Source organism: Camarhynchus parvulus, chromosome 2 (genome assembly GCF_901933205.1).
Source record: "Camarhynchus parvulus chromosome 2, STF_HiC, whole genome shotgun sequence".
NCBI classification, from domain to species: Eukaryota; Metazoa; Chordata; class Aves; order Passeriformes; family Thraupidae; genus Camarhynchus; species Camarhynchus parvulus.
The window spans coordinates 109,084,330-109,098,737 of record NC_044572.1 but is presented as its reverse complement, the minus strand read 5'-3'; the positions used below and the strand labels follow the sequence as shown (position 1 = coordinate 109,098,737).

The window sequence follows — 14,408 nt, the reverse complement described above, 5'->3', positions numbered from 1 at the left end:
ATGCTATTTCATATTGAGCTTCAGTTTTACTGTCTCCATTAATAAAGCAAATCAGAAAGTGCATCCTCCAAAGGCCAGTCAAAGTTCATTTCTTTGTTTCTTCCAATGGCATATGCTACTTTGGTTTGATGATTATGGAGTCAAAAGGCCATGCCCCAGACATCACTTCTTATTTACTTAATCTTTTAAAATACAGAAGCCTCACAGTACTGAAGTTAAAGGATTATAAAGTTCTATTAAAAAATTAGAGCAAGTCTTCTACAGTAGCAAAATATTCTCTTTCTACAAAATAGTTGAAGACAGGGTGTGGAGGTCAGGTTTGTTTGGTTTTTTTAATACCACTTATTTTTTATTTTTTTTTAACTGTAAAAATTAAGTTTTGCCGGAGACAGTGTTCATTAACAGACACCCTGCATTGAATTCATAGAAAGAATTTTGTTTTCCACAAACATGCTGTTCAGGTTTTAATGTAGATTTGAAATAAAATAATTAGCATTCAAATTTTTCAAACACAGGGTAAAGTATCTTTAAAATATCTGAACCTACCTTTGAAAAGAAGAACCAATCATTAAGTGAGTGCAAAAAAGCAATTGCTCACTCTCTAACAGACAAGAAAACTGAGGTTTGCTGGGTTTTTTGGGGTTTTTTTGGGGGGGTTTTTTTGGGGTTTTATTTGCTTGTTTGTTTGGGGTTTTTTGTTTGTTTGTTTGTTTGTTTTTTCTGTAGAAGATCTATAACTTCAGCTGTAATTTACCTGTGGAAGCAAAATGATGGAATCTGCAGTGGGCTTACTTTTCTTCCTTTCCAAAGTGGAACACACAGACATTTTTAATTAGTTGAAAATGAGGAAGTTAATTCAGCATTGACCTCAAATGCTTCATGTCTAGGCCATCATCTGTTTCTAAATGAAGAAGAATTTAATTTGGAATCTAACATAAAGTGCTTTGGTCCATTCCTCCTGACACACACTCCATGATGTGTAATAATAGAAGGAAGTCTGGAGCAGAAGAGAAATAGGAAGAATCATTCAAAATCCAAATCATACCCCATAGTTTTCCATAGAGTCTTTTTCAGTGGTTGCATCTCAATATCCCAGATCTGGCAGGAGTATGGAAAACTGTTTTGTGTCAACAAAATAGGCTGGCAGTGGTGGGAGTGACACCAGTTGTAGAGCAGTAGACGAAGAGACCTATAGTGGGAGGTTTAATTATGGTGACCATGATGATATTGTAGTAATAAATCTGCAAAGCTGGCACAAGCATTGCTCCAGCACTCCCACACACTTTTCCTTGTGTGCTTCCTAAACATTTGATTCATAAGTTTAAAGATTTTCTCTGTTGGTGCTCTGGTGCCACAGTCCTTCTGCACTGAATGGAGTAATGCTGATCTATCCCAGCTGAAAATGTTGCCCATCACAGTCACTGGAAAATGGCATTTTGGCAAGGGGGAAAGAAACTCCTGCAGGAGTACCTTACTGAGATAATTTCTTTAGGACTGTACACATAGGCATGAAAAGTACTGAGTAAAATGCTTGATTGTTATCATAAAAGTGGAGCTGCCTGAGGCATAGTGAGGCTTATTCTGAATGAGAGGATTACACTGCAAAGGAAAGGAGGAATTCCTCTTGCTTTGCATATTTCTGGTTCAGCAGTAAGTACTGCTATGCCTTTGTCATCACACATCAGTTCCAGTACAATATTGATTCATTCACCACCATTACCTGCAGGCAAAACCACTCTTGGGATGGCAAAAGAGGACATTGTTTTCTTGCAGTTTATGTTGTTTCTCTTTTGGAAGAAAAGTCAGATATTCAGACTTCTTCATTAGTACTGCCTGTCAACAAAGAAGCAGCAAAAATGATCAGTAGCTATGATCTTCTGCAAGGTGCTGGCCTCTGCAAAGAAATTGGCTTTGAGAGGGTTTATGTAGCATGATGAGAATAAACATGACATAACCCCTACTTCATTTCCCTGGAATTTTTACCTTTATTTTCTTCAGATTTTTAGCTACTCTAATTCTGACAGGGGCATCCTAGGCCCTGCAGTTCATTATACAAGGTTTGACTTTTGGTATCAGGCATATAAAAAAGGAATTCTCTTAGGAAAGAGCAGGTTTAACAAACCTGTGCCCATGGTCCTGTGTCCTGAGTGACCTTAGACTGAGAGCTCTGTGCTCGTGACAGAGGGAAGGAAAAGAGCCTTTCATATTCTCCTGTCAGAGGCTGAAGGATTGGCGTGATCTTCCAAGAGAAACTTCCTTTCCTTTAATGAGAAATGGGGGCTGGGAGTGGGTGGGGAGGTATAAATAGAGGAGATGGGGATTCTCAAGGTTGACTACTTAAAAACAAAGCCTCAATCAATAACTTGTCATAAGGTCCAAGGCAAGGATCATGCTGTGCTGTTCTTTAGGTCAGAGTAAAAGCCTGCTTTGTTTTCTGCCTGTCCTAAGAGGAAGAAATTTTATGTGAGGCGTGGGCCCTGACAATTCTCTTCCCTTTGCTGGTGCAAAAGGGAAGAAAAAAAATTTCCACCTGCCCTCTCTCCTGTTGTCCTCCTCTGCAAGGCAGAAAAGGTGGCTGAAGACTCCTGCTCTTCACATGACACCTTTGTCTGGATTTGTACTGCTCGTACTGCATAGGAAATGTCGTGTGTATTTTGTGAAATACACTATCACCCACAGGAGTTTTGCCAAAACTGAAAGGTATTGGCACAATTCTCATATTCAACAGTCTCAGTCCTGCCTTTTGCATGTCTGAAGTTGCTTGTAACCTGGTGCCAGCCATAGTTGGACATGATTTAAATTTGCACAGTGGAAGTCCCTGCTGTGCATACACTGTGGTACACTGTGCAGTCTTGCACTGGGCATCTATCCTGTGTCTTGAGACAACTTTCAATTACTAGTGGTGGAATACCTAGCTATATAAATTATTTCATAAATTAAAATTCTCTAGAAAAAGAAAGAGCATGACCTGCTTATGAAATAGTTTATGAATGGTGATATGAAAGCTATGGTGGTGCAACCTAAGAGAAGAACAACAAGAGCTATAGAGAAAATTAACTTGCGAGGACACTTTCTACCATTAGTCCACCTAAAATGGGATTGCTCCATTGAATCATTAAACTTTTTAATATTCCTTTATTCCTGATGGGAAAAAAACCACACCAAGGAAAGCACATTCAAAAACGAACTATCTAGAACCTAACTAAAGATTAGGCCCTTGTCTTAAGGGCCACAGGAAAAGATAAATGCTATCCTTTTCCATTTGGGCAGAGAAATATATTCCTTTAGTAGAACACAATTTCTCTTTCCCCAGGAACCGAGCATCCCAGTTACCTAAACTGTAGAAGTAGCTCATCCATGTGTCCATGCTCAACCAGCAGCACTGGTGACCTCTGAAAGCTCCTGTTGCACTTCTGCTACCACAGTGGATAATGAAGAGCTGACAGACTGTGAACAGTGAGGGTCTGCTTGAGTACTGCTCCAGCAAAAGTGGTTCTCCAGCAGCTCCTTGCAACAGCCTTACAATACCCCTTCCCAAAGGATGTTTGCTGTACTGCAAGTGATGTGGCAGTGATGAAAAAACAAGACTCAAATGCTGCAATGTAATAACACCAACCCTTTCTTTAAGGTTAACATACCCATTCCAGTTTATAGATGATGTGTCATTCTATCAGAAATGCAGAAGTCTGGGGTGCATTTATCTCTCTTCTACACAATAGCACCTTTTTATTTTGATCTTCTTTTTCCATGTCAGTCTCATGCTTTCATTTCTTGTTGAGCACTGGCTGATGTCATTTTTGATGCCTGGTGACAGCACTGATGGTGACAGTTCATTTCAGAGTTAATAATCTGAGAGCAAAAGGAACCTATGCCATTCTAATCTGAAACTGAAGCATGGCTTTCTTTTCTTGGCTCTATATCCTGTGTCAGGAGGACAGTGTGGAGATCCTTGAAGTGCTGGCAGATAACTTAACATTTTGATAGGCACTCTTCAAGTTTCCACATCACTGTTGGTATTTCAGGCAGTTTAGATGCCTAACTGGACTCTGTATTACACTCAATTTAACTCAATTAGACTGTATCAACATTTCACCACCATCTAAAAAAATCCAGTTACATTTTTTTTATCAGAAGTATGAAAAAAAAATTTATACTGGACTTCAAAGCAAAATCATCATTAGTACCTAGACTTCTGGCAGTGACATGTTCATTAAGGTTGCCTCTGCAGGCTAGGAGCACTTATTCATGTAATCTCGGTTTTCGGGCCAGAAAATTCTACTCTGAGACTGATGTGCTCTCCATGTAATGACAAGATGATAGACTCACAGCTAAAGCATGAGTGTTCAGCTTGGCTGGAATACCCAGCTCCAACTGAGCTACAAATTGAGTAGTATGTCACACAAGAATGGGCTTTCTCATTTTTTATACATACTTGATTTAAGTAAGTAAAAGTGAAGAAAATAATGCAGAGAGAGTGGCAGAGAAAAACACAGTCTAGATCTGAAAACAGAGAGTGGAAAACAATTTAGCAATTCCCCATCTGCTCCTTACAAGAGGAGAAATAGTGTGCAAACCCAAGAACAGCAATTATGTCCCACTTGATTTTACTGCTAATCCCACTCCTGAATTATCAAAACATTTCCCAGTCTAAACAATATCTGGTATGAGTTCTGTGGTATTATCTGAATTTTACTTCATGTTTTATTTTAGCCAGCTTGCTCAAATTTGCATTAAGGGCTTCTGGATAAAATCTCAGGGGTCTTTCTGCTGGCTGTAAGTAGACCTCATCCATAAATCTAGTGCCTTTTCCTGCAATGCTGTTTTGGAGGATAACTAAACTTAAAGGGGAAGGAATCTATCTAAAGATGCAATTATTTTGTTGTATCTATCTGTACTGATGGTTTTGGACACCAGGTTATGGGACTGTCAATAGATGCATCATTTTAAGGAATACTGTGAATAGCCTGGGAGATGGAGAAAAGCCCATGGAGAGATATTATGTGACAAATATAAATATAAATATATGTGTAAGTCTTGAAAGGTTATCAGAGAAGAACTCTTCCCCTTCAATACAATTTTGCTGTGTTGTATTTTAAGTGTTTTCCTAAAGAGACTATAAGATTCTAGCACTCATTTTTCAGGTTTCACTATGGGTCCGGTACAGCAAGTTGAAATTTCGAGTAGATGTTAATTTTCTATTAATAATCCCTCAACATAAGGACTGGAAATTTTGTAGAACTTTATTCAAAATAGTTTGGAGGTAAGAAGACATGATGCCACATGGCAAACAGGTCACAAGGGTTAACATTTTTATGTGCAAATCCAGAGTCTGTAGCAAATGCTTTGCTTTTCTTACTGTGAATACTGAAACTCTGCTGACTTAACTGAAAATTTGGCTTTTTTTAATTCCACTGTAAGAGAAATAAGGCTTTCTGGGGAAGGTAGTATCTTTTCTTAGATAAGCTTTTGGGTATAGAAGTTCTCCTGGTCTTGCCTCACATTGCCTCCATGCTGCGCTTACAGCTGTAGGAGCACATCCTACAATATTAAAAGTCCTTTTACAGGACTATAAATATTCAGTACTTTAGATGTGAAGGTCAGCCAATGCAAAGGACTACTGTGTAGCTTCACTTGGATGTCAAACTTAGGAAATTATGTAGGTCTATGAAACTATGAATTATGCAGGTATATTTTCTCTTTTTTTTTTTCTTCAAGCCTCACTATTCTTGAGCAGGTATTATTCAGTGTAGTTTATCTAGCAGTAATCCCAACACAAACCTTAGCAACTGGAGAGGGGAGAAAGAATGTGCAATGGAAACCAAAACTGAAGTGAAAACTCACATCTATCATTTGCAGAAATACCATTTGCACTACTGCTAAGCACACTGAGTCAGCAGCCTTACTGCAGAATTAAGGGAAAATTTAGCCTACTGTGATATGCCAAAGTAATGTTTAGTCCAGGCTTCCAGGGTATTAGCTATAAAATTAAAAGCTGGGTTAAACACTAGAGAGTTACTTTAATGTAATTAAAGCTAATAGAAGATCCAGTATTCTGTCAGAACAATGTGTGTCATCCAAGCAGTTGGTAGAATCATCACTTATTAAGACTGCCTGACATTTCCCATTACAATACTAGGTGTGCAGTTCAATGATAACTTCATGACCCTCAGCCCACAGGGATTACATTTACTCTTCTCTATGCCTTCCATTTGTTGAACTCTTTCAGAGATAATTACAGCTAATTTCAAGAATGAGAAAAAATTTATCCTGTAAGGGTAGTTTGATCCTTAAGTATATTTACCATTGCTTAAAAAAAAAAAAGGCTCTGTGTTTGCTGTTGACAACATGATGTCATTTATACCAAGGATGTAACACTGGATACACATGTTTACACAATCAAAGTATTTTATTTGCTAATTCTGATCTCAGTGCAGAAGGGAGGGGAGAAGTGTTGGGGCTGGAGCCTGCTGAGGGTTGACAGGAGCAGTGAAAGCAAGGGACAAAGGGAAAGTGACATTATGAGAAGCTGAGCAAGCTGAGGCTGGCAGTGTGGTGGAAACTGGCCAGGTGGATTAAAGAACTAGTAGTGAAAGAGGATCAGATACTACTAATGAGAAATAATGTGAGTTGAAACCAGGAGCTGCTCTGGCTGATTATGGAACCTGGCTTTGCTCCCTGTGGGACAAGATTTTTGGGGTTAGGATACTGATAGGAGTCTGAGCATAGAGAGAAAATCTCAGATGGAACCATCAGTGGGTGTAACACTGATTAAATACAAAAAAGGAAACAAAAGGCCTTGAGTTGTTGAAGCTGCTCAGGTATCTGGAATCAAGAGACTTGCTTAGAAAGGAGAGATTAGGATTTGCTAGGCAAGAATATTGAAACTGAGATGAAGGGTAGAAGACAAGACTGGAGAAGCAAAATCCTCAGAGATTTTGCAAAGGCAGAGCACAAGGTGTACACAATCTGGTCCTGGCAACAGCAGATTGGTGTCTAAGAAGGGGCCAGATTCTGGGCCCTTCAGTGGGAGCCAGGTTTCCTGTGGTTTATCCTCCTTTAAATACCTTGCTTCATGCAGATGGTGATGGCTGCATACCCTGGCAGCTGCTTCTCTGTGCAAAAGCTGAGATGGGCAGAGAACTCCCAGCCCCACAATCCTCTGTGCATATCGCAGGGTGTCTCATGATATAACTTCTGAGTTTGTTCCCAGTTAAAAACTTCAGAGTTTTTAAAAATTAATTTACACAAAGAGAAGCTCACTATGTTGTTATGGTTGCAGAACTCAAGAACTTTACATATTAGGTAACTCTGGCTTAAGGTTGCCTTTGTTGCAGAATCTCACCATCTGAAAAGCACTGATAAAAGTCCTATCTATCAAGAGTATTGTAAGGATTAATAGGGTATGCTTTGAAAAGTGTTATGTGGTTTTATCATATGTTTCTATTTATTTTACTTTTGATTGTAGAATTAAATTAGTGGGATTCAAATGAGAAAAATATATGAAACATTATCTCCTTTCTTCTAAAGCTCTATTACAAGCTGCTGAAATCTAAAAAAAATGTAAAGCCTGCTTTGTTTTTACAAGTGAATGAATTATTTTCCTATGCTGAAAAAGTGGAAGACCATATGCAAATATGCTTGCCTATTTGTTTGAAGACTTATCTGTATGTGAGTTTTCCTAACCTCAAAGTGGTATTCTAAAAGAAGCATTTATTGACAAGAACAACAAGCAATCCACATTTTTCAGCTTAACTTATTAAAAAAGGCAGTTTCAAGAAATATAAAGTGAAAATGTGTTTGCCTTTCTGTCTCTTTTCTAATTCATGGGGAAAAAATCAGGCTGACATAGGGACAGTTAAAAGCTGTTATTCTCAGAGTCGGTGATTTGTCAGTCTGGCAAGTACTGCATTATTGAAAGCAGTAGCTCTATGCATGTCACCAGCTTTGCATTTTTTGAATATTATTGCTTATACTCCTTTTGCAGAAGTTTTGTTAGCCCTGTGGTGGGTTGGCACTGGCCATGTGAGTTGATCTGCGCACACACTCCCTGCCAGGATTTACATTTACCTGTTAGCAATGCCTGTTGCTAGCAGGGAAGCCAAGGCAATAGTACTGCTCTCTCTTAATTGGAGTACACTGAATTTCTGACCCTTGTGTGTATAAGGGATCAAAACTCTCAATGTAGCACAGATTTGCCAGGGCTCTCTATTTTCACAATTTTTTTTTTTGTGTTGTTTTGGAGGTGGTAAAGGAGATGGGAAACAGAAGGGATCAGTGACACTGCTAAAGATGCTTCTATGAAGACTGTTTTAAAAGAGTTGTGTGTGCTGTCCCTCTGCTGGCAGGGGAACAAGAGGCTGGGAAGTGCCAGTGAGCCTTGCTCTTTGTACCACAGTCCTGACAATCTGCACCAACATCATGTTACTGAGGATAGTGATTCCTCTGTAATCTATTCATTTGCTGCTCAGAGCATCAGTCAGGGCAAAGAAGGGTTTCTTCAATACATGGGTTATGCAACAGCTCATGGAAAATTTTGTTAGGATGTACTGTCCTTAGAGGGTTACTAAATTGCTTCCCTGATTAAAAATAAAATCAAATATATTTTTTCTATCTCCTCTTTTGTGGGGGGAAAAAAGTGTTCTCCCAGTACAGACCTTGACATAAAACTGAGGCATAAATATCTCTGGCATATATCAAGTTGAGGATCACAGTAAGGACCTCATGCTTCCTCTTTTCAAGCCAACAGATAAGTTTTTATTTTAGCATGCTTTTGTACCTACAAAGTATTTTTCCATGTTCTGATTTCAATCATTTTGCAGGTAATGTGCTCAAATTTAAATGGCTTCTCCTCCAAAATAAATACAGAAGAGAAATATTGTTAGAGGGATGATTTATTTCCTTTGGCATATACTAAATTAAGATAGCATGAGTCAAATTCTAGATGAACAGATGTTTTATCTGCACCTTGGTCATTCTTCTTATTAGAGGTAAATTATAAACAGTTTAAAAATGGTTAGTTAATATTCAAAAGTTTAGTATATGATTATGATGACAACAGTATGTATTCCATGTAGTTAGGTCAAACATGTCTCTAAATGGTTAGTTAATTGCTAATTATTGTCTTGAAATCAAGGTATTTTTAAAATAAAAATTTAAATAAATAAGCCTTTTCAGTGTAAACATTATATAGGGAGAAACAGGAGGTGCTGAATAACCAACAGAATGTTTCAAATATGTCTGTTTTCAGTGGAACAACAATATATTTAATTTCTACATTAGTTTAAAATCAAAGGCATTTCAGGTGAGAAGAATGAAGAGAATGATTCTATTAAGAATGAATCTGATGTATACAAAATAAATATGATATCCATATTCTCCATCCCCAAGAAAAAGAGAGACTGGCTTCTTTGTCCTTGGTATGACTGCAAGGGAAAATGGCACAGCTTTGCCATTTGAACATTTTAAAAAAACCCCAACATTTCCAAACATTTCCAAAAAAAATGCTTAAATCCCAGGGGAATGTATGAGAGGAAACATCTAACCCCCTGGAACCAGGCTCATGGTTCATAATCCTACCAGTAGGGCTGATGATTGAGCCTGCTCAGAAAAAGCTTGACAAAATCCTGCCCTATTTCTGCATGTAGTTGGAGTCATGAAGACTGAGGTAAACAATTAAGGATCAGATTTAATGTCTGAAATGTATGGCAACTTATTCATCATTTAGTGACAGGTGATCAGTGTGCTCTTTAAGGGGATGTGTAATATTTAGAGGAAGCCTCCTTTTGTGCAGTGGCCAAGAGATTAGAGTTCATATGCAGAACCAGGAGTCCTGGTCACAGCATCATCCTCAATTCTTTCAGCCTGCCTGAGAATTCCTTCCCCACTGGAGTGCTCAGACTCCACCTCAAGCCCCATCCCTTGGCACGTCACAGTGTTCTTTATTATTTTAGGGCTATGATTAGTTCTGTACAAAGATCCCCCTTCAGTAGCAGAGCTCCAACCTTGGATTTCTGACCTCAAAGCCGCCAGTGGATTTTGTGTTAGGGAGGAGCTGGAAGGGAGCCTCCCAGGGCAGCACTTCTGAGAGGGACCTGAGTCATGCTCCCTTTCTGTGTGCAATCTCTGTAGCCCTGTGAATTGTGCATTCCTTCCCGCTCAGTGGCACAGCTTCAGCGACGACTCCCACCGCAGCTTTGCTTGGAGCCTGGTTGCTAGGAGATGGCAGCTCTGAGTTCAGGGCCCTCCTCACCACAGCCGGCAGAGACCCTGCATCCCAATTTTTCCGCCTCTTCACCGTGCATGGCAACAAGTAGCCAGAGCTCTGGTCTCCCACTTCTTGGCCGTGTGCTCCGAAACACGTGGGCTGGTGAGCACCGAGGTGCACCGAGCTCCCTGCTGCCTCCTCCAGCCAGGCTCTGCCTTCTGGGCTTTGCCAGGAGCTCTGTGCATCTGCTCTGCAAGACACTTCCAGTTGGGGCTTCAGTTTCCTGACTAGAGGGGCTCTGGAGGACATGTAAATCCAGGGACAGCAAATCTGTGGGTTCCAGCAGCGAGGATAAGGAGACCAATCCTGAGACACTCTGCTCAGCTGTAGGAGTTAGTCCTGTTTGCACTGTGCCCCTTGAACACAGCTTAGTCCTTGATGGTTTTGCAGAAGTTCTGCTGTTGAGCTCTGTGAAAAAAAATGAGGCTCTGAGTGAGTCTATGGCAGGAAGTATCATTTAGTTTTAGACATAAGGAGGCAGAACATCTGAGTCTTGAGAGTGTTAAAATTTTGGACGATGAGTTAAGCTATGTTGCCAAGATATAACTTTACTGTGCAGCTTATGAATACTCTCTGAGAAAATAATATATTTTCTCTCATAAGAGACATCAATGACCTTTGGAGATAAAAAATAAGTGATATTAAAGTTGAATTCCTGGCAAAAATACATTGCAATTCTGGCCCTTTGTTTAAGATTATTATTACTTAAGGAAATGCTTAGGAGACCACTTTGGCCAACTCTCTTAAAAATGTTAAGTTTTGCCTTAGCTCATAATACTGCCCAAGAGGCCCCATTCTTATTGTTTATGGTATTAATTGTCTGATGGTTCAGCATTCCATATTAAATGTTAGAATTTCTGTTAATAACATTTATCTCTTCTCCTGAGTTATTTCGGTTGTGCTTCAGGTGAAAGTCTCCTTCACCAATAAATTCGTGCAAGACAGGGATGTCTTCATCTAAGAAAAGCTGATAGTGTCTTCTTGAGAAGTGAAACTAACAATTGCTCTTAATGCATACTGGATTCACAGCCCTTTTTACTTCAACACAGAGACTGAACACTGCTTGAACTATTTGATCTAAGTAAAAACTGTAAAAAAGGTTTCAGATATTTTGTAGAATTCTTAATAAGTTTGGTATATTTATGAACCATAAAAGAGTTGTGCAGCGGAGATACCCACTTCCATAGATCCATTTTATTTGAAACCATTTTATTTGAAAACTCTGAAATATGTTTTCATTAGATGAGAGTAGAAAGTAAAACCAATGAAAAACAAGAAACAAAGAAAAAGTTCAAATACATACAGACTAAATCATATTTTGTGTCACTGAGGTCCCTATGGCAGGATGAGCAGTTACACAGTGATAGTTTTCCTTGTTTCCAACTACTAAAATGCATTAAATCTTCTTCACCTGTGTCATTAATAAAGTTGCTACTGTGGCATTCTGTGATCATGAATGGAGGTGAGGTACTCTAAGCAGTAGATACAGTAAGTACAGATGGGGAATAATACACTTTCACCTGAAGCATCTCCTTTCAGGAAAAATTGAAGGGCTGTTGTGCTAAGTTCTGTTAAATATTACACAATCATCAAAGAGGCAAACAGAAAGCATTGAGGAAAACTCATGGTGTACAAACAGACACTGCTGTTACACAGATAACAACAGTATTCAAGTCACTTTTGTGGAGGCATCCCTACTTTAAGGCCTTTGTGTGGAAGGACACTCACTCAAACTTCTCCAAACACAGGAATGCAGTTTTATTCCATTCCTCTGTTCCTTCTGTCATTTCTGAGACTGATACGTCCAAATGAATAGATGGTGCATTCTGTATTGGTTTATCTTATCAAGAAATATATGATTCTCTGACTTGTAAGAGTCACTCCAGTACTCAGGAAATGGCTGTTTCTTGTCCTTTCCCACTCTTCTGGACAGAATTGGGTTTTGAAGAAGAGTGTGAGCTCTTCAGGGTGAAAGGGTACATGTTCTCCTTTGAGAATCAGTTATGGCTAGTTTGTGGAGCACAAATAAATGAATATTCTCAGATTTTTAGAAAACCTGTGTTCTTGCTTATTTCTGTTGTTTCTTTTATGCTGATATTTGTAAATCAGAAACATATCTGTGCTTGTTTAACATGCATTATACATTTGTAAAAGCAATAGATGTAGAATCTTAATAGAAAAGACCTTCACATGTAAGGTGAAATGTAACCATAATTCCAAACCTTTTCTTGTTTTTTGCAGGATGAGGCTGCTCCGGCTGACAAGCAGTGTAAACAGGAGCCAGCCCAGGTCACTTACTCAACATCAGCTGTTTCCAGCACGCAGGAGGTGTTGTACATCAACGGCAATGGGACCTACAGTTACCATAGCTACAGAGGGCTTGGAGGTGGGCTGCTAAATCTCAATGATGCTTCTAGTAGTGGTGAGTTTCCTCACAAATTGTGGCTGTATGTATATATGCTGATGTGTATTTCCCCCTGCTGTACAGAAAGCTAGCCCATGGGGTTCAATAGCCACAGGCTATTATCACATAATGAGCAGGAGCACAATCCTGCAAACAGCTACTGCTGAGCAAAATACTTGCTCCCTGCATAGCTGGTCTCTTTCCAGCTTCAAGGAGCTAATGCACAATAGGGCAAGACTGAACCAAAAGCCTCTAATAAAGCTGAGTAAAAAAATGCCAGGTTAGATCTTCAGTCTGTTTGCATAACTTTATAGGACCTTATCATTACTGTCCTCTTCTACACTGATCACAAAAGGAGGCTATTAGTATATTTTAGGCTCAAGATTCAAAACGCTCAACTCCATATTGTATAACACAAATGAATTAACATAGATTTGTCACGTGGTCTCACCAGCTACTTTAATTTACTGCAGATAAAGATCTGGCATAAGAAGTGTTAAATGAGAAATCAGCATATTCATTTATATCCTACGCTAAAAATGAAAAGGTAAATGTGTCACTATGAGGTTGTATGTCCCTCTGAAAAAAACAAGTGGTGTCATTTATTTAGACAACATTCCTTTCTTCCTACATTGGCATGCTTTTGTAACATAAAAATGTAAGCAAACTGTAGTATTTGCTTGAAATTATCCCTCATATTGATTTTGTACAAATGCAGAGCAATACCCTTCTGATAAAAAAGGTATTGTCTCTCTGTCAGAGAAATGTGATTTCTCTGGAAGCCTGAGGTTTTATTGACTCCCAGGACTGTATTTAAAGAAATGTCTCAGAGGATGGAGAAATCCCTGGGGTTTTGCCCTGGCTGATCCCTCTCTGGCAGGCGAGAGTGCCAGTTCAGGTAGAGCAGCTGACTTAGGCTAGATGATAATTGCTCAGCCACAGCCTCTACATTCAGCATGCTCAGCAATTTTCTAAGTGCTACCAGGGCTGCAGCCTGCAAGGAGTTATTGGAATGTGGTGTGCTGAGGACCTTGAGTCACATCTTCTTCCTCACCCCCTGCCTGCAAAATTCTCAGAGGTCTGTGGATGATTTGTGCTAAGTTTTCGAAAGTCTTTAAATAGGTAATACTTTAGTTGTCAAAAGTCTTTAACTCAGTGTGAATGATGATCACAATTGTTTCCATACACATGAACAGCACATCTGAGGCACTGAATATGGTCTCTGATCAAATATTTTCATAACAGTAAGACAAGCCCTGGAAATCTGGGTTTGTTTGTGAAAATGCACAAGAACTTTAAAATTGTCTTTTACATTATGCCCAGAGAGGATCTGAACCAGTTCCCACTGAAAACAGTTGGCATTTGCTCTTTTGCCCAACTAAGAGGAGGATTAAGCTCCCCATGTGTTATTTGTCAGCAAAAGCCAACAATATTGTCCTGGTTTATATAATCTTAAACTGTGAGGAATCACAACTGTTTTGTGTACTTGTTTTTCCCTTCAAACTTCTTGTAAGAGGATACATTTTCATAACTAGCATTTTGCAGTGACTTGTGGGGTTTAGGCAAAAGTATTCTATGTCGCTTCAGCATGCAATTTAAAAACATTATGTACAAATTAAATACCATCTGTAGCATCACAGGAGAGGTTTGCTGGGAACAGATAATAGGCAGCAGCACCCGCCATCCAACCACCCACATTTTTAGCCATCATTTCGTTTTGCCTTCTGATTAGAAGCCACA

General features: G+C 39.2%; 1 protein-coding gene across 5 annotated transcripts in view; it reads left to right on the top strand.

Annotated features, from left to right (window-relative positions):
* Window positions 1-14,408, top strand: part of NOL4 (nucleolar protein 4) — a 182,129-nt gene that overhangs the window by 157,196 nt on the left and 10,525 nt on the right. For all 5 annotated transcript variants that reach the window (XM_030966198.1, XM_030966207.1, XM_030966216.1 and 2 more), the window contains one exon: window positions 12,506-12,686. In XM_030966198.1, coding sequence (XP_030822058.1) covers window positions 12,506-12,686 — 181 coding nt within the window. The remainder of the gene's footprint in view (window positions 1-12,505; window positions 12,687-14,408) is intronic.